Consider the following 21891-nt stretch of genomic DNA (forward strand, 5'->3'; position numbering starts at 1 on the left):
AACAATACCCACAACCTACATTCATGAAAGGACGCAGATGGGACGGATGAAAAGCGTAAAAATTAAAACGGACACGTGTGATCGTGACGAACATGTGACGAGAGTCAGTGAACGTCTTCGGGTTTCTCTTCTGGCTCAAGTCAACAGAGAAATCCTCAGAGGGCGGAACAGCGAAGTGAAAGGAAACAATGAAAGATTGGGCGTGAAAAGTTGAGAGCAGCAGACTAATCTCTCTAAGTCGACAGCATCTGCGTCCCGTCCTGCTCGGTCTGTCTCCGCTCAGCTGTCGAGAAGCAACGAGGAACACGTGCAGAGTATGAAAACAACCTCACCAGTTGGACAATTTGAAAAGTGATGAACCCGGGTGTAGTTCAACGCTTTGTGAAGTTCCATCACCGCTGATGAGGAGCAGACTTCAGTAACTTCACAGAGCATTGAACTGCAGGCGGGTTCATCACCTTTTCCGGTCCCTTGGAAACATTTCTGGTGTCGCTCTCGCTATTTGCAGCAGGTTTCTGTATTTGCATGTGTTGTGACTTTTTGCAGCTCATGTTGTTTTCTTAATTTGCACGTGTTGTTTCTATTTACATGTGTTTTCATGATTTGCAATGTGTTGAGGTCTCTCTACCACCGTCCCTTCCTCTCTTAAGTCACTCCGGAGTTTGCATTTCACGTATGAAGAACGCAGCTGGAGATTCTCCGGTCAGATGCGTTCACAACAACACAGACATCTCTGTAGGAGGCAGGAGGCGGGGCATCACGTCTAAAGTCCACTCTTATATTTGTTTTATTCTGTTTTGCACGTGTTGCCTGTTCATCAACACGCTTACTTCTCCGCACAAGTTTTTACTTGAGGGCTGACAATGTCCGCAGCAGCACCTGACTCGGATTCACATTCACAAACAGCCCCTCTGGATAGTTTCAGGAGATTATCCGGAGTTCATTGCAGGTCTAAAAGCATCTTATGTTTAGGTTCTTCCTCAAAGCATGCGTTGATGTATAGTTTATCTTTTCATTACTGTCAACAAATCCCGAGTGTAAACCAAAACCAACACGGCGAGTAGGCCTCCAGCTTTTCTTATGGCCCCGTCCCAGTTCACTTCACTCTTCTCTGAATTTCCTCTTCAAAAGAGTCATCATTTCAGTCGTGGTCTTTGGTCCCACCTGCGCTTCTCGTGCTGTGACAAGTCAAAATGTCTTCTGGAAAAAGATCTGCCCGTAGATCGGCCCGCATGTCAAACACTCACAACCCTGCACACTGCATGTAAAAACATCTTCTCTCAGTGGACATTATTAGTTGAATGTGTTGAATGGTTTGGTCCATTCATGGTTTCATGTTTGGGATGAGATGTGCGATGGTGATTTAGTTTGACAGCGTTTTTCTTTACATTTGGGCAACATCCCCAGGCTCACTGTAGGCACCGATGTGTGGGGAATGTTAATAGACCACTCCAGTGCACGTGACCGAGGAGAGCCGGCAGATCTGCCAGTGTGTGTGTGTGTGTGTGTCTGTGTGTGTGTGTGTGTGTGTATGTGTGTGTGTGTGCCGTGTCACTCTACACTCTAGTGGTCAACCATGCATGTGTATGAGTGTGTGAGAGGATTGCTGACCATGAATGTCCTCGTGTCGACCATAGAAAATCTTTTTCTTCGATCACTTTCCTAATCTGTGTGTGTGTGTGTGTGTGTGTGTGTGTGTGTGTGTGTGTGTGTGTGTGTGTGTGTGTGTGTGTGTGTGTGTGTGTGTGTGTGTGTATGTGTGTCTGTGTGTGTGTGCTGAATCTTAGTGAGGGCCAATGTTTAGTATCAGATAATGTTAGCGAGGATCTTTCTGCAGTGTGAAGGCTGCTCCTTAAACTTATGGTCTGTATTTCTATAGCAGTGCAGTGAAAGTACCTGGAGTCAAAACTCTGACTGTAAAACAATCAGACTCTTCTCACCCTCAACTGTACGTAACAGAAAGAGAGAGATTAACATATTTTCACATTTGTGGAATTGGTGGCAGAGGAAGGAATTAATGAGTCAATTTGAGTTGCTTGGTGGATTATGGTCAGAGGCAGCTTTAGCTGTTGTTTTACTTTTTGGAAGGAATTTATAAACAGCAAGGTTATGGAAAGATCTTAACATAGAGGAAAGTTTTTGTTGAATGTAAATAAGCATATTGGTTCTTCTTTTATTAAACCAGACCAGAATCTTTTTCTTAACTATAACCACATCCATATCCACTTAGACATAACCATAAAAACGAATAGTGTTGCAGTCACTACAGTTTCAAGATCAGATATTTTGGGCAAAAAAATCAATTCCATCCAATCCATTATCTGTGCACATCTTACTGGTTTGTCCTCATGACGTTAATAGAAAACACGACACAACACAATTCATCTTATATAATAAACACAATTTCCATTAGTCGACATTAACTCATGCTCGTTCCCCTTTGAGGAGGTATTTAGTTTAATTGCCGAGTTTATCCAACAATTACCCATGCACCACTTCAGTCCAGTTGTAAGTGTCAGTGTAGCCGAGCTCTGTCCCGCTGAGCTCTGATCAACGTCCTCTCTCTCGAGGTCCTAACAGGCACTCGAGCACTGCGGCCGTTATCGGAAACATGTCACACAAGTGGGCACTCGACCGCTTCGTGAATATACCGAGAACTGTGGTCGTTGTGCTGGTCTGTTGGTTTCAGGTTTACCATCAGGTTTAGGTCAGAGGCTGCAGTGTATCATGTGACTGAGGGTCTTCAGAGCTACAGGAAGACAAACGCCTGACTCTCTCTTATCTTCTCCCTCCGTCTCCTCCTCCGGTTGACTGTGTCTCTCCATGTGTGCAGTGTATGGGTTTATGTAGGCCAGCTCCCACAGGTCCTCTGGGCTCTATAGGTGTCCATAGGACTGCCTGTATGGCGGCTGTAGCACGGCAGCTTGTTCTTAAACATGCAGTCATTAGCAATTCAATGGAGCCTGTTGACACGTGCATCTAGTGTACGTTGATATCTTCAGCCACTTCAGAGGCTTTTAACATTATGCATCCTGAACAATAATTTGGGTTTTATCTACAAAACCCAAGCTTCACCGAACTTTGAATAAGCAGGAGAACAGCCCTTTGTACAGAAGAGGTTCTACTTGCTGCAGGTCACTTTGACAGTTTCAGAAATCAAAGCATTGCCACAGGCCGAGTAAAAAGACCAATCCAAACAGAGATGTTTAGAACGAGCACCGTACTAGTTTGTACAATGACAAACATTTCAGCTCTGCACTATTCACAGTATGGGATGAAGAAGATGGGAAGCTGTAGTTTATTGTCCTTGGTTATTTGATTAATTGAATATGTCCCTTTACATCCCTGTGACTCTCATCCTAACCTCACAGGACCAAACTAGAATCTGATAAATGTTGCCACGCATCATGCACATTGTTTAAAAGTCCAACCCTCAGAGAAGGAATCTGGTTTTAGAGAGTTCGGGTGGTGGGTGAGTGACAATAGCAAGTACAGACTTTGTGCAGCCCCACGGTGGCAATGACGTATTTTTAATCTTTGTATACAAGAGTGTTTGCAAAGTGTGAAGCCTCAGAGTTAAAGTTTAATGTTCCTGCTGCAACAACAACAACTTGCAACTCATTAGTGAAAGTATGAAATAGCTCTCTTCTCTAACAATGAGTGATCTGCGGAGCTGTGATTCGTGACGGTGAAGTTCGATGGTGCCCAGGTATGTGGGAGTGAGGCGTCTCACCCTTGACTGACTGGCCCTGATTATGCCTTGCGATGCCCACGTCGCTGCGGCGGTGGCATCGTGTGGAAGCATTCTGCAGAGCGGCTTTGTGTCGTGACTAGCGGGCCTCCCGTCGGTGTTTGTCACCGCGCTGCCTCCTCGCTCTGACTGATCGTCCTCCTGTCTCTCCGAGTCCAGACAGGGAAGGTGTCTGCGGCGCCTCTGCTCTGCAGCGAGCTGTGTCTGCTGGTGCTGAGAGAAACTGATGGGGAATGGTGCTCATGTGGTGGTGTGAAGATCACAGGGTGAAATGATGATGATGATGATGATCAGTAACAAGATGCCTCATCTCTTAAAGTCTTTACTGCCGTGAGCTTTCACTCTGAGCTGAATTAATAGGTTTTACATGCACGGGTTGTGAGGTTGCACGTACTTGTACCTCCAGTGCAGAAGTGTGACCCACATGATTATACTTACTGGATTCGTCTGTTGATTAATTTGAGCTCAACTGTACCAGTCAGGTTAATCCTGCACATATATCTTGCAGCATCAATGGGGTGGACACAACGGAGAGGTGAGAAATGAAAGGTCCTCCCTGAACATTTATTCCCCTTGTGCAGGCCCATTGTGCTTTGCCTTTAAATTGCAGAAATACATGGCAAGTAGGTTTGCATCATAAACAGCTTAAGTTGTGGAGACGAGATTTCAATTGTCAGCGAAACTTTTATTTGTTGAAATAAAAGAGAAGAAAACATAGTGTATTCCTATGTTTGTCCCACTATGGGGAAATCTGTGGTGTTACAGCAACAAAGGGAAGAGCAAATTAGAAGCATGATTAAAGAAATGACCAAATAATTAAACATGCAATAAAAACATAGGGAAATAAAAAAAAAAATAGGGGCAATATAACCACAAGGAAATATAAAAATAGCAATTATATACAGTGTAACAGAATAAATACAGGGGAAGACACATGGGTGTTCCAAAGTTAGTTGAAATTGTACCTAAGGGAATTATTAGTGCAAAAACTAACGAATGTGCAGCATGAAAGAAAGTGTGTGAAAAGCAGACGGCGCAACACACACTGTAAAGATGTCAGCTGTGATTGGCTCCAGCTCCTCATGTGACCCTCGACAGTGTAAGCGGTATCGATAATAGATGAGAATCACCAGCACCCATACACTGTTGTGTACAGTCACTCCACACACACCGATGGCGTCTGCCCCTCTTCACCAGCATCGACGTGCGTCCCCTGTGTTGTGGCTGATGGAGATAGAAGCAGCGTTTAGATTTCACAGGCTGCAGATCAACTGCTTCTGTATGTTTCTGTTTGATGCATGAAGAGAAACCGTATAAAGGATTTGTTGTGTTTTGATTTCAGTTCGTGAAAATGCATTTGATTTTTTTTGTGTCGCTTCTATCGTCCTCAAATCAAGGTGAACAAGGAACTGTCCCAAATTCAAACTTCACCTTCAAAATATTAATTTCACAACCGTGCATTTCTCGTGATAACCTTTGACCTGTAATTATTATATCATGTAGATGCTTGACCTTAATGAACAGAGCAGTGTGAGTCTTAGAAATACAATTCAACAGATGCTACACGTTATAGTTTCCCCAATCTTGCACATTTTACCACTTACACTGTTGCTTCCTATTCAGTCTGTGGAGTAGTAACACAACAAAGTGGGTGTTGAAATGAGTCCCATTCCCAGTCCATTCTCCTCACCTGGGGGGACTGGTTCATCTGTGTTGTATGAAGCTTGTCAAAATGCTGCTCTTAGCCAGGGCTTTTTAATTAGTGTTTTATGGTAATTTTGAGCAATTGAGTCCCCCGGTTACCATGGCAACTGCTCACAGAGCAAATTTCATGGACTGTTAAGGAAAGCTTCGGGGATAAAACTTACTAAAGGGTGTTTATGCAAATGGGGGCTGTCATGCAGGGTGAGGAAAACATTTTGCAAGCCTGCAAACGTGGAGGTAGAATTCACGGGGAAAAGTAAACTGTGCTGCAACCCGGAGGACACAGGTTCGATTCCTGCAACAGACATGCTGCATTTGTGTTGAAATGACCTCATGCAAAACAGGAAACCCTGTGGCGATCGCTCTCAGGATAAGGGCATTGGCTGAAAGCTGAAATTGTTCACTGCACAGATGCAAAGCCACAGCATTTTTTATCTATTTCCCCTTTCGAGCGAGGAGGAAGAAGAATGGACGGGAGGCTGGAGGAGCGACAGAAGCAGCAGCAGGTGATGGATGGAGCGAACGCATGAATAGAGATCCAGACAGTCATGCTCAGCTATCAGCTGGCAGTAAAAAAGAGAGATTGACTCCCGGCCAGAGTGGAAGAGAAGGAGAGAAGGGGATGACAGAAAGATAGAGAGGCTGTTCCAGATAGCAGCAGGTCTCACAGTGTGTACACACACAGATTTTCAGGTGAAGGTGAAACGTTCTCTCGCTTTCAGGGCTCCGTGTGATCTGTATTCATCACGTCGGGATGTGGGAGAACTGGATGGTTTGTCACATATTGGGGGGGAAATAACACATCTCAGGAAAAAAAAATCACAAGTTAACCATTTCTTTCAAGGCGAGGGTAACGTTTGTATTAGATTAAATCTTGACTAGGTTGGATAAAGGCTGGTTAAAGGCTCAGCGGTTGTTGTTAAGCTCAGGGTGAACATCCAGGTATTGAATATAAGAAATGAGTAATCATGTCCACATTTGTTTTCAAGACGAGCTATGTCCCATCCTGCTGGAAAACAAACCAACCAACAATCGGACAGAGGCAAGAACAGCCTCCTGAGCTGAGGTGATGATGCTTCATCTGTTGGATGTGTACAATTAACTGTCTGATAACATGATACAGGTTATTCCACTTCTCTTCAAGAGGCCCAAAAAGGAAAGAAATGTCTTAAAAAGAAGCAAAACCTGCAAACAAGTTGTTACCACAGGTTGCACGTGTGAGTTGTGAGCAGTTTTACCGAAGAGTGATGTTCCCTTTATCCTCTTGATGGTTTTTCTTTACATTTTAAAAGACAAAGGCCACTGGATCCCACTGCGCTGCTGAGCATGAACTGGTGCATCCTCGGTTGCAGCTTCAGGACAGAGAGTTCACTTTTAGCCCAAGTGTTGAATCAAATTAACCCAAAACTTTTAATAACATGTGTTGACCTGTTCTTAGTTTGATCTATGAATAGTTCTACGCTTCTAGGTCAACAGTGTGAAGCTGCAACACATGACGCCGTAATAGTAGGTGTGTGTGTGTGTGTGTGTATGCCTGTGTGTTTGCTTGTGTGTTTATTTTTGTGTTATTTAGCTAGTTATTTAAGGTCACCTTGACATGCTGGTATCCCAGCAGCTCGTCCAACACACAGAGCCAGAAGGAGAGGAAGCCAGACACACACACACACACACACACACACACACACACACACACACACACACACACACACACACACACACACACACATACATGTCTATCTATAGTTGTGAGGACACTCATTGACATAATGCATTCCCTAGCCCCTAAACCTAACCCCCACAACTTAAGGCCTAACCCTAACCTAAACCTAGGTCTAACCCCAGGGAGCCTGAGGGTTCTGCAGAGTTTCTCAGCTGTTCCTTGTTCTCTTCTGGACAGAGATCTCAGATGTTGTTCCATCCTGCTGATCTGCTGGAACCCCCAAACTGGAGCTCTCCTCCAGTTTGGGGGTTACAGCCGACAAATAGAGACTAACGAACATCTAGCCTCCAATTTACCTAACCCCAATCTGCATGTCTTTGGACTGTGGGAGGAAGCCGAAGAGAGAAAAACCCACACAGACATGTAAAGAACATGCAAATGAGTAATATTCATTCTGTCTTGAACCTGACCTGAAGTCACAGTGTGCACATGAAGAAGAACCTAAACAAAGTTTGGATTTGTCGAGTTTTTTCGGCAAGCCTCCTCTTCAGGGTCCTGCACAGCCCTAACATGAGGACCTGGAAGAAGACCTACTGTGTCTGCTGAGTGTGTTATTAAGACGTTTGGTCTGACGTCAAATGTCAACATTTACTTTGTCTCTTTTCATAATCACACCAGAGGACAGAGTCTGAGGAGATTTTCTCGATCTCAGAAACAAGTTTATCTTTCACAGAATCAACCTCCTGTAATTCAAAAATGGATGTAGATGGAGACGCTCCCGTCGATTTAAGATGGCTTCCCTCTCTGTCTCTTGGTAGGGGTTGGCATGGAGGAGGAAGGAGTGAAAAAGTTAAACACAGAGACAGACGGAGAGAAGAGCGTAGAGAACGAGTGAGAGAAAGAGAGAGAGAGAGAAAGGGAGAGAGAAAGGGAGAAGACAGAAAAGGGAGATGCAGAACTGGGCCAATGAGCACAACCCTGGAAGAACAGAGAGGAGAAATGAAAAGAAAGAAGACTGGCCTGGAAACAGAGGAGAGAGAGAGAGAGAGAGAGAGAGAGAGAGAGAGAGAGAGAGAGAGAGAGAGAGAGAGATGACAGAAGGAGAGGAGAGGCTCAAATACAATCATCTCTCTGTGAGCTTCACGGATTCTGAGGAACAGTTGGACGAGTGACGCCTTCAGACGAGAAACCAAATAAGTCGATCTGGGAATGTTTGTTGAAACAGTTGAATCTCTGGTGATAACGACACCGTTCCTCTAACACATGATAATATACAATCTGACCTCTCATCTCTGAAGTCAGTGTATTGTAACTTATGTACGTCTGAATCGCTGTTGGTGTCTGTCTGTGTGGAGACATGTTCTCCCCATGTCTGTGTCTGAGTTTTCTATAGTTACTCCAACTCGCTCCCATGGTCGAAGACATGCGGAGTGGGCTTTGGTTACTTGGAGACTCTACATAAATCCATAGGTGTGAATGAGACCCTGTGACCCTCAGAGGACGAGTCGATAGAGGATGGACACATTCTTGCAGTATAATAACCTCTTACTAGTATTCTTGTGTAGTTTAGGGAACGTCTATAATCCTAAAGACAAAATATATTCAGTCGCTTCAGACACAAAAGGTTTATATAAACTTAACTTTTTTATTTATTAAATAGATTATTTATTAAATCTTTCCTGAATCTCAACATGGATGATTTTGCTGCCCACAGACTGTCGGGATGTCTGAACCCTGGTCTGTGACAGTCAGGTCAATTACCCCAGTAGCACTTACAGTACCAGTCAAAAGTTTGGACACACCTTCTCATTCAATGGCTTTATTTTCTTTTTTTTTCTACATTGCAGATTAATATTGAAGAAATCAAAACTATGAAGGAACACGTGGAATTATGTTAAAAAATAAAAAATAAAGAAAAACCATTGAATGAGAAGGTGTGTCCAAACTTTTGACTGGTACTGTAATTCATTCAAGAAAATGTTGACTTTAATAATCATGCAGCCGGAGATTAAGTTTGTCACCACAACCAAACTAAGAAAACTGACTTTACACTCAGTCTAAACTCAAAGATATTTCAATTACAATTTATTTATCAAAAAAAGCAGGAAATACTTAAATATGAGCGGCTGAAACACTCTGATTAGCTGAATGCTGAAAATACATTTGTTTGTGTGATTAGGGAATTTAAAATTGACCTTTTTTTTATTGACATATACATGAACCCAGTAAAATCCCTGCTCCTGTCTGACAGCCCGATGCCTCGCTGCTGTTTCCGTCACACAGCCTCTCTCTCTCTGTCGGGCGGCTGGTTTCTCTGTCTCTTCCGCGTACTATTTATAAAACGCATCATTAGTCTGTCGCACTTTCTCACTCCGTTATTTGTTGGTGTCACTGAATGCGGCTCGGTCTCAAACTTTTTCCTGTGCAGGGCGTCATCATTCCCAGGTCTTTTCTCCGCAGGCTGCCTCTGTCTCTGTTTTGGTTTTACTAGAGTTTGACCCGTTTGCTGCATTCGTGTGTTTGTTCGTTCATGAGCGTAATTGATTACCGCAATTTTGGGTTGCAGGTGAATTGTCAGCTGCTGTGGTTGTGTTGTGTTATTTTTAGTGTCAGTGATGCAAGGGTCGTTGAGTTTTACAGACGTGCCACCTGGAGCCTCGGTGGCAGCAAATTGGCCTGAGCGAGAGTGTGAAAACGCCCAGATCATGATTCAGTGTGTTGTCGTTCGTTCGGTCGATTTGTCGGTCAGTGGCCCTGTTGTTAGAATGACCTTGGTTGTGTTTGTCCTGACAGTGATATCTCTTAATTGTGTGAGTAATGTCCTCCGTAGCAAGAGGTGGAAGGAGCGTGTCATTATTATACAGCTGTACAACCTTTCAGAGAAGATGTTGAAGGGGGGACGAGTCGGGAATACAAAGTCTGTGACACCAAGAGTCTCTTCAGGATGAACCATGAGGATGACAGATGAGAAAACGCTTGCTGATTGTTCATTATGTAAATTTACACCCTGTTGCTGTACTCTGTCCGTCCTGGAAAGAGGGATCCTTCCTCTGCTGCTCCTCTTCCTCAGGGACCCTGGACGTCCGTCAGGCTGCTGAGAGAAACTTCTTATAATGGCGTCATATTAAAGCTGGGGTTGGTAATCCTAGAAAAGCTTGCGTGTGCATTCTACACTTTGAAAAAAATGCATGCAACCAATACATCAAACCCCCCCCTCCCCGGCGGCCCTCTCATCAAAGCTGCAGCCACACGAACGTGCACTGACTGACAACTGCGACAAGCCGACTTTTCCGTTACTCACGTGCGCAGCAAGAGCACGGGCAGGCGGGTTGGTTAGTGACAGACAGGTAATTTAATTTGCTCTAATTGAAATGATCGGTCGTATTAATTAGAGTCCTGCGAGGGCAACGGACAACTTTGATTATTGATGGTTATCGAGACGTCAAGAGGATTTCATTAAACAAGATAAATAGTGTTGCCCACGCTGCCTTTACATGCAGAGCAGCGGTGCAACATTCAGGATTTGTTCAGTTAAATGGCCGACAACATTTCACACGACAACAGGAAGCAAACTTGAAGCTACTCAGAGAATAAACTGAATCTTTTAAAAGTGAAATCCAGTTTTTTTTAAATGCCGCCATGCTTTCTTACAACAATAAACTTTTTTTTACCTCGTAGTTACACCCCTTGCCAGTAGGGGCGCTGCAGCCCCCTTTTAAGTGCTGTGGAGTTTTACATTATCTGTATTAAAAGTGTATAAGGACAGAAGGTTTTGATTTTAGCATCGTAAATAAAAGTGACTTGACCAGAAGAGCACTTCGATCTTCTGACAAATCATTTAGACATCGCCCCCTTAAACTGATATTTTTAAATAACATGTCGTCTCTCTTCCTTACTTGTACTTTAATTTACAAAAGTAAAAAAAAGAAATAGTCCTCTACATTATTCATGTCTTCTTCCAACGACTAATAAATTAACTAACACATTTTTTTTGTTATGAGCCTCCAGGCAAATTTCAATTGTTCACCCCGTCCCTCTTTCACTTCACTGATCCGTCTCAAGCCGCCTGCTCCGACACAGAGATGATTCACTTCCAGGAGATAACAGGGAATAACTTCACTTCAGTGGATCTTCACCTCTAACCAACACATCACAGAAATCCTGTTGCCTCACTTCAAGGAGGTTGAATAATGGAGAATCTGTTTTGCTGAAGTTTTCCCAGAACAGCAAAACGGTTTTAGGAAATGGACGTTAATTTATTTCCTGTTTAATTAACTAATTGTTGCAGCGGTCCAAAGACATGCGGGTGAGGTAAACTGTTACGTCCTTATTCCTTGTTAATGAGACGTGTGGCTGGAGGGCATCCCAGAATGCTTTGGCTGTGAGGCTGCAAAACACCCTGAATGTCAAACTGAACATCCGTTATCCAATTCAATTATTCCCCCGAAGACACTTGTACTTACAACCATTTTTCTCCGATTAATCTGGTGGATGCAGAATCACTCCTGACAACACATCAAAGGTTTTTTATATATATATCAGGTTTTCATCACCACTATGTGTCGCTGTAGCTCTGGTTTCTCAGACCAGAACAAGCTTTATCGGCCACACCTACTTCACTACGTCTTCTCAGCAACGTGTCACCTGCACAGGTACTGGTTGTTTTCCAGGTTGTGGATGGGGAACGTCTCTGAATGGTGGACAACGTGGTGGTTTAGGGTTTTAGTTTCAGCATTTGAAAATGAGTGCAGTTTTCCAGATTCCTACTCACGAGCAGTCGCTGATGGCTCTGACTCTACATAAGCAGTGACCTGAAAAGGTCCACGGGAGTTTGAAGCAGTGGGCGGTGTTCAACCCAGAAAATGTTCTAGATTTTGGTAATAAATTTGATTCATATATTTCATCAGAGAACAGTCATATCATTTAGTTTACAGTTAAAACAAACAACCAATTCAAGTGACTCTGTGTGTGACACTGTGCTCAGGAAATGTGTAAAACGTATGTCAGGGTGCAGCAGATTCTACATGGTGTCCTACATGGTGGTCAGCAGCGTTGGCATAGCCGTGCCGTGCTGTGAGAAGCCCACAGACTGTAGAGAAATCGGTGTAGCCACGGTGTTCCTGGTTCAAACTGCACCGTGGTGGGCAGGTGACAGGTGTGTTTACATCGTGCGTCAGGGTGTCGTGTTCACATCGCTGCAGATCAGACCTGAAACCGTCTGGTTCCATAAATGCACAGAGGGCCAAGCTTCACGTGCACTAAAATGCACACGGAACACACACTGGGACCGGCTTCCAAAGCAAATGACAGAGACGCTGGGGAGTGTCGCTTCAGGACGCCATCACTTTATATTTGGAAACTAGCTGTCAGCTGCTGCAGTTTAAAACCTTGTATGTGTAAAAGTGTGGTAGGAGCCTGGATTTATTTTTTAAGTGATGTTTGTTCCCGGCTCGGGAAGAAAAGATGTATAAATCTAATTGTGTGTCTTCATGCATGTGCTGGTGCAGGTAACTGCTGTGAGTGGTTCTTTAATGAATGTAACAAAAGAGAGAACAAGCTGTTCCACACTGATGGTTGGATAACTGCCTCCAACCACACACACACACACACACACACACACACACACACACACACACACACACACACACACACACACACACCCTCACTTTCCCAAGTAACCGTAAACTAAACGGATCCATCCCTTATTGGTATTACTGTGTGTGGGCACTCAGCATGTGTGTGTGTCTGTTTTCACATGTGCTTGTGCGTGTCAGTGTGTGTCTGTTTAAATTAGAACGAGTGCAGAAAGCCCGGGGTGCAGCTCCGCAGCATCCACAGCTCCGCGAAGAGACGGAGACAGAAACAGAGACGTGGAGAAGTTGCTCTTAAGCTCCTGTTCAGGTGCAGGAGAGGAGCCTGATGTATTAGAGTCTATGTAGAGCGTCGCCAAATGTGGAGCGATCGCCCACTGAGTGCAGCGTGTTCTGTTTTATGACAGAGAGAGAGACTGAGTAAAAATACACCCGGCTCCTGGGAGACGGTCTCTATGGCAGCGGTTACTATGGCGATGGCAAAGGCTACACATGAAGTGATGGCAGTCGTGGGACCTCGGGGAATTCACCCTCTAGAGCTGCACACGCGCACACACACACTCACGCACGCAAACACACACACACACACACACAAACACACACACACACACACACACACACACACACACACACACACACACACACACACACACACACACACAAGCCCACAGGACATTACACTGACTTATATTAATTTCCCGGAGATTCACTTTTAACATGACCATAACTATAACCCGTCTAACATCGACCCTAAAATCAAATGATTTACACTTTGAGGAAACAGATTTACTTCATGTCTCCACATCACGATTAATACAAGAACACACACACAATCTTAAATTAGGAGAAAATACAACAAGCAACAAGTCCCACAACTCAAACGACCACATGGGTTGTTCGTTCCTATAAACTCTGAGATGACAGCAGCAGGCGTACCTGAACTGTGTTGTCATGGCAACCATAAGAAACACACAGTTGTAGAGTGATCGCTATTGTGATTAGTCACAAATACTGTGGTTACACTGTGGTATTACTACTTTATTTGAGTAGAATATCTGACTACTTCTTCCACCTCTGGTAATTTACTGCACAGTACAAGTACAGATTTAAGGAGCCTCAGTCGATTTACTGATATTTAATCTGCATTTGAGAGAAACGCTGAACTCTTTGCTTCACTATAGTTATTGGTCATTTGCAGCTTATTCTTTTATACAGGACAAAAATAAAATTAATTATCCAATAGAAAAAATATCTCTCACTCTAGTCTCAATATTATTTTATCTCATACAAAGTGTAAAATATCTGCGTGAGAGAAATGTTACAAATTGGAAATTACCTTTTTTAAATGCACATGTACTGATTTCATAGATCAACAAATGAACCTGTTGTATGAAAAAACACTGAGTTATTTTAATTGCACTACAAAGTAAGGTCTTACATCAGGCTACTGATATTATATTAACTTATATTAAACATAATAGTATCAAAAAACTCAACCTACGTGTAGATATGATATAAACGCTTAAGTTACAATTATCCTGTGGTATGTGTCACTACAAGGACCAATTAACACAACAATTAGTGTTATTGCTGTTACTTGTGCATATGGATGTGGGCAGCTCAGTGTGTGTCTGGTAGTGTGTGTGTGTGTGTGTGTGTGTGTGTGTTAAAGTAGTAACTCTTGCAGCATTTTCTCACCACTCTCATTTGAGCTTCTTTCATGTCGAACTCATTTCGCTAAATGATTTAAACGAGCCTGCACATGTAGCGGCGCCTCTGCAGAGTCAGTCTGCTCCGTCATGCTGTTTCCATAGCAGCAGCAGCGAGAGCCAACACAGCCAACCACGCTCACTTCCTGCTTCCACCCTATTGGAGCCGACCTGCTCTGACGGACCTGTTTCTTTTGGCTTTGGCTCCACAGGAGTCTGGGCAGCAGTGGCTGAACTTCAAAAGCAAATATTTTCACAGTTAGACCTTTGTTTTCATGCAGAAAACACAATTTAACGAGCTGAAGATGATGAATTTAAAGCCTGAATTCTGGTATTTGATATTAAAGCAGCCATCTTGCAGCTCTTCTTTTTCTTTTGTCTCCTTTATAACATGTTTTGGTATTAAAACCATCAATGTGACGACTCTTTACATCCTCGTCTGTGCATCGCCCTTCGTCCGTATCCTCGCCTGTGATGTGAAGGTGACTGCCCAGGCTCAGCTCTGATTGTTGCCCACGTACACAACCTCCCGTTTGCTCCCAATATTTGTCACTGTCCCTGCAGCCGTCCCTGCTCGCTCCGTTCTGACGGGTGACATCACCTCTCTCTGCTCGCTTGACAAAAAACAAAAAAAAGCTGTTATTTTTAGTCTCCTCTGTCCGTGCATATTTGAGCCGTTACATCAATAGACTGTGTGAGGGCACAAGCAAACAGCTGCGGCAGTGAACAGCTAATAAAAGCAGATTAGTATTTATTATTTAGCAGAGCGTGTGCTGATATTTATGCTATTGATTTTGCCAGATCATTAACCGCCAGAGTTGGCTTTTTAAGTGCTTTTATATTGGATCAATTTGGATGTCTTGAAATATGTTGTTTCATTATCGAAAGTTGGTTCACCACAAAAAAACAGGGTTTAGCTCGTGTGTGACAGAAGCACAAAAATCAAACGTTATATAATGAAGTGTTATCATTTATTCTGCAGCCCTACGACAGTGCAGGGTTGTCTCAGGTGCTGCTGGTTTATTATATTGGCTCATCTGGCTCTTGGCCGTGATGTCAAACTGTTTATTAGTTGACGAAATAACCATGAAACTGATTTTCACACCTTGGGTCGTCGTGTAATTTTGGAGCCAAGCTGATGCAGAGCGGCTTCTTACTCAGCAAATGAGAATATGACTAATACCACGTCTGACGTGTGACTGACAGGGTGCGTCGTCTGACTGCGCCCTCTGCTGGTTGGATAAACTGACCAGAACAAGATATTTGGGAGAAGATCTTTATTTGACCAAACAAATTAACAGATACCTGAGATGTAATGCAACCTATACTACGGCATAAAGCAAATTTAATATATAAGCTCTGGTGTCAGAGTGCACATTTTCCATTTCTCTGCTTTAGCATCTTAGGAAAAGATGTCGTGACCTGTAAAACTGATTGGTTGTGTTTTGCTTCAGGCCTGGAAACTGTTTGCATGAACTGTTGATGCTGTGGAGCCAAGTGCAGCACAGCAGCTAAAGTTCCTGAGGTGCAGATGAGTAGTGATTGAATATTATTGATTATTGTCTCGCAATATGATCGCAGAGCTTTTTGTGGTTGCGTTTTTCTTGTAGGTTTGAGTGTGTACACTGCAAGGAGCAAACCAGTTCTACCAAAATGTGTGTGTGGGTCGGCACAGGTGATGTGTGAAACAGATACAGCGTTTTGATGCTTAGTTGAGTCTGTGGGAAGGTGGTTGCTAGTTTGAATCCTGGTTCAGCGAGGAGGAGGAAAACATAGAGTAAAGAATCGGATCGGAACTGAACCCACTGTGGCTGCAAGACTCAAAAATGTTTTAGTTTACCCCAAATGTTATGACTCTCTTCCTTTCTTTAGATTGTTTCCTGTTTCTTTCAAGAATTTGCCTAAAACATTGTCATATATCAATGAGAAAATAATTAAATGAAATTGTGGCTCACCTGTAGTTTTTTAGTTCACCCTGCTGGCATAAGAGAAAAGAAAAACCCAGATGTTGCTTTACGAATGTTATTCTAGTCTGAACTGTGTAATCCTCTCTGCTAACACCAGCTCGTTCCCCAGAGCTGAACAGACCCTGTGTTACCTGTTCAACACGAAGGGGGTTAGCCAGGAACCACCGGTCCAAGGTGGGAGCACCGTGGAAACCGCCGGGTTCACACATACTGTCGACAAACAGTAAATCCCGGCTCGCCTCATTACACCCGCTTTGACCGCGTCTGTGGATAAGGATGTATTGATTTTAATGGTCCGACCCATTTAGATAAACAGTCCCGGAGGATCTGCAGTCTTTTTTATTTTAAATCTGATTTCACTGGGCTTCGCAACGAACTGGGGCAGATAACACAGTGTCCCCTCAATTGCTCAAGATCAGACTGTCTATCGCCCAGATTCATCTGATGTCACTGTGCAGCTGGAGTGTGTGTGTGTGTGTGTGTGTGTGTGTGTGTGTGTGTGTGTGTGTGTGTGTGTGTGTGTGTGTGTTTGTGTGTGTGTGTGGACAGATAAAGCTGCAGGTCTTATCTCTGAGCCTTCTGGTGTCCCTCTCTCTGCACCTCCTCATTTTCATAACCTCTCCCTCCCTTCCTTTGTCTCTCTACCACTGTTAACTCTTCTTCACCTCCTTTTGTCCCCTCACCCCATTTCTCCTCCTCCACACCACATCTGGATTCAGCTGGTCCACATCAAACAGAGGTTGGATGAAGGGAAGGTTCCTCTCAGGCATTAGAACAGTTTTTATTTGTCACCAGATAAACTGTAGCAAGTGTTTGACGTGATGAAGCCGAATGATAAATCCTCACTCAAGGATTTTAATACCCATGGTTAGCCTACTTATGCCATTCAGCTGCTAGCTCTTTAAATGGAGCTGTGTAATGGAGTGATGTTGTCGCAGAATTACAAAGGATTCGGTCTAATTATACGGATCAGGCTTGTTGTTTGTAGAGAGAGTGTGTGTTTGTGTGTGTGTGTGTGTGTGTGTGTGTGTGTGTGTGTGTGTGTGTGTGTGTGTGTGTGTGTGTGTGTGTGTGTGTGTGTGTGTGTGTGTGTGTGTGTGTGTGTGTGTGTGTGTGTGTGTGTGTGTGTGTGTGTGAGAGAGTTGTGCCTCCGCCTGCTGTGAGCTGGGTAACTACTGGTTGGTGCTGTATTACCCATCTTCCCTGCTTTGCACCTGCCTGGCAGCAAAAACAAGAAATTCAGACATTTTGAAATAGTGTTGGTCCTCTCATCCTCCTGCCTTGAGGACATGAGGGGTTGAAACGCACCGAACAATGTCGGCTGCAAGACCAGAAGCAGAGCAGCTCATATACTGTAATCAAGAGAATTTAGCAGCACACTGACGAGTGCGGACAATAAAGAGGGTGAGACAGTGATTGCAAATCAAATGAATGTCGTATTTATTCTTGGTTTAGAAAGTGTTAATTATCCAAGTGCAAATCACAGACCAACGCTGCTGTGTTCTTAAGTATATTGCGTAAGTTGATGAGCCACTTTTTCCCACTTTAGATTAATATGACCCTGCAGCTAACAAATTATGTTGTGAACTGATTTAAATAATGGCTAAACAGTGATGGAGGCAGTAGTAATAACATTTTATTTAAGGAAAAGAACAAATAAATGCTCAAAAATGTACCCAAGTAAAAGTAAAGGTATCACGTTAACTTTTCAGCTCGAGTTATAGTAAGTTTGACATTAATAAAAGTAAAAGTATTATAGAGTGTAGTGTGAGAGTGTAAGAGTGTTGCCTATTCCCCAATGCAACAGTTTACTACGTTATCAACTGTGTCTACTGTATATTATGTTTAATACATGAATAGTACAGATAGTTACTGATTACTTTTAAAATGTGTTAAAAACAATGAAAACATTTTAAATCGTCAAAAATGCAGTGGAGTCATTTGTAAATGAAGTACATGGAAATAAATATACTAAAATAAAGTACACATACATGAAAAATGTATCTAATTTGTACTTTGACACATCCCACCAGCTTGGATTAAAGTATCGTAAAATCAGTATAGAAACAGAAACACTTCCATAAGCCAGTTGCTGTGATCTGGAGGGTTAATCATCACGTATATCTCACCTCTGATCAAAGTTGCAGCAAAGCCGTATGAAGAGTTTAGGTAAATCCACAGCTGTCCAAAAAATTACACCACAGCAAATGATATCGTTCCCAGTGAGTTTTCTTCATTATTTGAAGCTGAGCCTTTGTCAATGAAAGTAGTTTTTTCCCTTCATCCTCTCACTTCTTCTTTACCTGTGGAACTTGTGGTTTCTGGAGGTCGAGAGGTCAACACAGCTCCAGCGGTGAAAGAGACGACACCGAGCTGATGAGCAGATCACAGTCGGTCTCATCTGTTTCATCTGTTCTCTGTGTTACTCATCAGAAGCAGTGAAATCTCATTTAACAGTAATGAGTGCAGCTCACATGGCCTTTATCAAAAATGTATGTCCAGACATGGAAGAGAAAATACCATGAATGATTCATAGTTGATCTCTGAAGCAGAAACGCACTCTTTATTATCTTTATTATCTGTCAGGGATCAAATCAACAGTGTTCATTGATATAACGAAACGAAATGAAACACAAACAAAGATGTCGACGAGTTAAACACCCTCTGAAATCCTCTCTCCCCCCCCCCGTGCCTCCACAGTGCAGTGTCTGGAAATGACCACGAAGCGGAAGCTGATTGGCCGGCTGGTGCCGTGCCGTTGTTTCCGTGGCGAGGAGGAAGTGATCTCGGTGCTGGACTACTCTCACTGCAGCCTGCAGCAGGTCCCCAAAGAAATCTTCAGCTTCGAGAGAACTCTGGAGGAGCTCTACCTCGACGCCAACCAGATCGAGGAACTACCCAAGGTAACGCACCCCCGCACGCTGCCGCTTTTAACCTTTGACCTTTAAAGGTTCCAGCGTGTAAGATTTAGGTGAAAGGGATCTATTGGCAGAAACTGAATACAAAATATATATACACTAGTGGGTTTCATATAAATTGTATGAATTGTGGTTTTCTTTAGAACGGGCCTTTATATTGAAATACTTTATATTTACATCAGGAGCGGCTCCTCTCTACGGAGGCCGCCATGTTTTTTACAGTAGCCCAGACTGGACAAACTAAACACCTTTTGAGTTTTTAATGATTACTGACCACAGGTTCTCCTTCATGTTTGGAAGGGGAGGGTGAGTTTCTGCACTCTCAGATTCAGGCTTCAGTGACAGGAAACATGGGGTGAGAGAGCAGGTCCATTTCAGGCCATGACAGGGTCTTAGGTCTCGTCTTAAACAATCCAACACTTTCAGTAAACCTCCGTGTGAGCAGTAATGAGACAAAATGCCCTCCTAATATTTCGAGGAGAAGTACAGGCTCTGTTTGTAGGAGGCGTGTGTGTTTTATTAAAATTCTGTCCTGGTTTAAATGGCCGAGATGTTGAACTGGATTTCTAAAAATAGCCCTGCATGAATGAAGTCTATTAGGGCGACATAAGTGGCAGCCCCAACTCGCATTCAACTGACAAAATATGAAAATGTGCTCTGGCTTGACAGGGTAGGTGTGTGTGTGTGTGTGTGTGTGTGTGTGTGTGTGTGTGTGTGTGTGTGTGTGTGTGTGTGTGTGTGTGTGTGTGTGTGTGTGGGCGTGCGTGCGTGCGTGCGTGCGTGCGTGCGTGCGTGCGTGCGTGCGTGTGTGTGTGTGCGTGTGTGCGTGTGTGAGAGTGAAAGGTTGGATAAGAGCCACTGAGGCTGCCAGAGTGACTGGCCTTTATGTAAGAGGGCTGGAGAGCTCCTTAAGTGTGTGAGTTGGTGTATGCAAAAGTGATGGGGTGTGTGTGGGTGTGTATGTGTGTGTCTGTGTGAGTGAAAGTGATAGTGTGTGTGTGTGTGAGTAGTGGCCTGACTCGAGGGCACAGAGCTCCGCTGCCCATGTTGATAGCCACTTATCTTTTGAGCCTCGTTCCAGAAACATCAGCCGATCCTCAAATCAATTAAAAACATCTCTACGATCAGAAACCTGCTCGAGTTCCATGACTCAGAAAAAGTCTCTGTGACTCTCTCTGTTTTTTAAACTGCTTGAATTCTCACTCACTCTGCCAATTGCAATTCATCCGGAACTCAGCAGCCATGATTATGAACTGGAACTGGAGTTATAACAACTCACAGCTCAGTCAGGTCCCGAACATCAGCTGATTGAAAACTGCCAGCGTGACCGTCTCCTCTCTGCACTGCAGCGTTTAAATCCCTCCTGAAGACTCACCTCTACAAGATCAGATGTTACTATTTTCAGAGTTACCTTTATAACTATTATTATCGCTTTTTCTTTTAATTTTATTTAAATTCATTGTATTTTTTATAAATTTAATTAGTGCTCGTTTTCTTATCACATCTTTACTTCCACCAGCTTTAATATAAATTGATAGAAATACACTTTTTACATTCACCTAGTATTATATTATGTTTTAATAATTTCATTGTTTCATCAATTTGTGCTTGAGCTTAAAAACTGTTAAATAAATAGAATATATTATTATTATTATTTTTATACAATTAAACTACATATACAAAAGAGTCTCTTGACCATGAAGCATGGGAGGTAAACAGTGTGTGTGTGAAAGCCATTTGAAATGATGAGTTCTAATACAAATCAATACTTGGTTGCTTGCTGCTCTTCTGGAATATTGATGCAGGGTTTATAACAGCAGCTGAAAGCTCTGGGAAAGTAAGTGGAGCTTTAGTTGGGGTTTCGTTGCCAAATAGTTTATTCCAGAAGAACTGTAATGACATTTAATATTTGTGCCACTGCTGAGTTAATAGGTTTTGTGTGTGTTTTAACATTTGTAGCCTCTAATATCCGTCTGTGATTTCTCTCCTCTTGTATGTGTTGCAGCATTTGCAGTATTTTTTCAATTCAGAGCACATGTCTGATCGTTTTGGACTCTCGTGTGTGTTTTGTCCTCAGGGGCCACCGTACATTATAAACAGGCAGCTATTGTGACACGTGCTTTTCCACAACATTGAGTCGCCTCCAACTGATTCTCTCTCTTTTACTCTCTCGACCTTTTGGTAACTTTGTTGTGAAAGGACAAGTGTGATTTTCTGCCAACAGACCATAATACTCCTTTGTCTTCCCTCTGTGTTCCCGCAGCAACTCTTTAACTGCCAGGCCTTGAAGAAGCTGAGCATGCCCGACAACGACCTGTCCAACCTGCCCACCACCATCGCCAGCCTGGTCAACCTCAAAGAGCTGGACATCAGTAAAAATGGTATAAAATGACGAGTGGACGCAGATGATCCATCGAACCTGAGAAATAAAACCAAGCAAACTCAGCAGCTGATTTCAATGAGAGAGCTAAAAGAGAAAGATCATAATTTCCATGTGCTGTTTGCATAAAATCTGAATTACAGTCTGTGCAGCACCGTGAAACGCTGAATGAGCACCACCTCAAAATCACAATCATTTCACAACCATATTA

At 43.2% G+C, this 21891-nt stretch overlaps 1 protein-coding gene across 12 annotated transcripts in view; it reads left to right on the forward strand.

Moving 5' to 3' along the window:
* Positions 1 to 21891, forward strand: part of lrrc7 (leucine rich repeat containing 7) — a 106768-nt gene that overhangs the window by 40806 nt on the left and 44071 nt on the right. For all 12 annotated transcript variants that reach the window (XR_004613670.1, XM_034583376.1, XM_034583377.1 and 9 more), the window contains 2 exons: positions 19083 to 19285; positions 21564 to 21681. Coding sequence is in view for 11 of the 12 variants with exons in the window: in XM_034583377.1 (XP_034439268.1) it covers positions 19083 to 19285; positions 21564 to 21681 (321 nt within the window). In the remaining variant the exon portion in view is untranslated. The remainder of the gene's footprint in view (positions 1 to 19082; positions 19286 to 21563; positions 21682 to 21891) is intronic.

Source organism: Hippoglossus hippoglossus, chromosome 4, assembly GCF_009819705.1.
Source record: "Hippoglossus hippoglossus isolate fHipHip1 chromosome 4, fHipHip1.pri, whole genome shotgun sequence".
Lineage (NCBI taxonomy): Eukaryota > Metazoa > Chordata > Actinopteri > Pleuronectiformes > Pleuronectidae > Hippoglossus > Hippoglossus hippoglossus.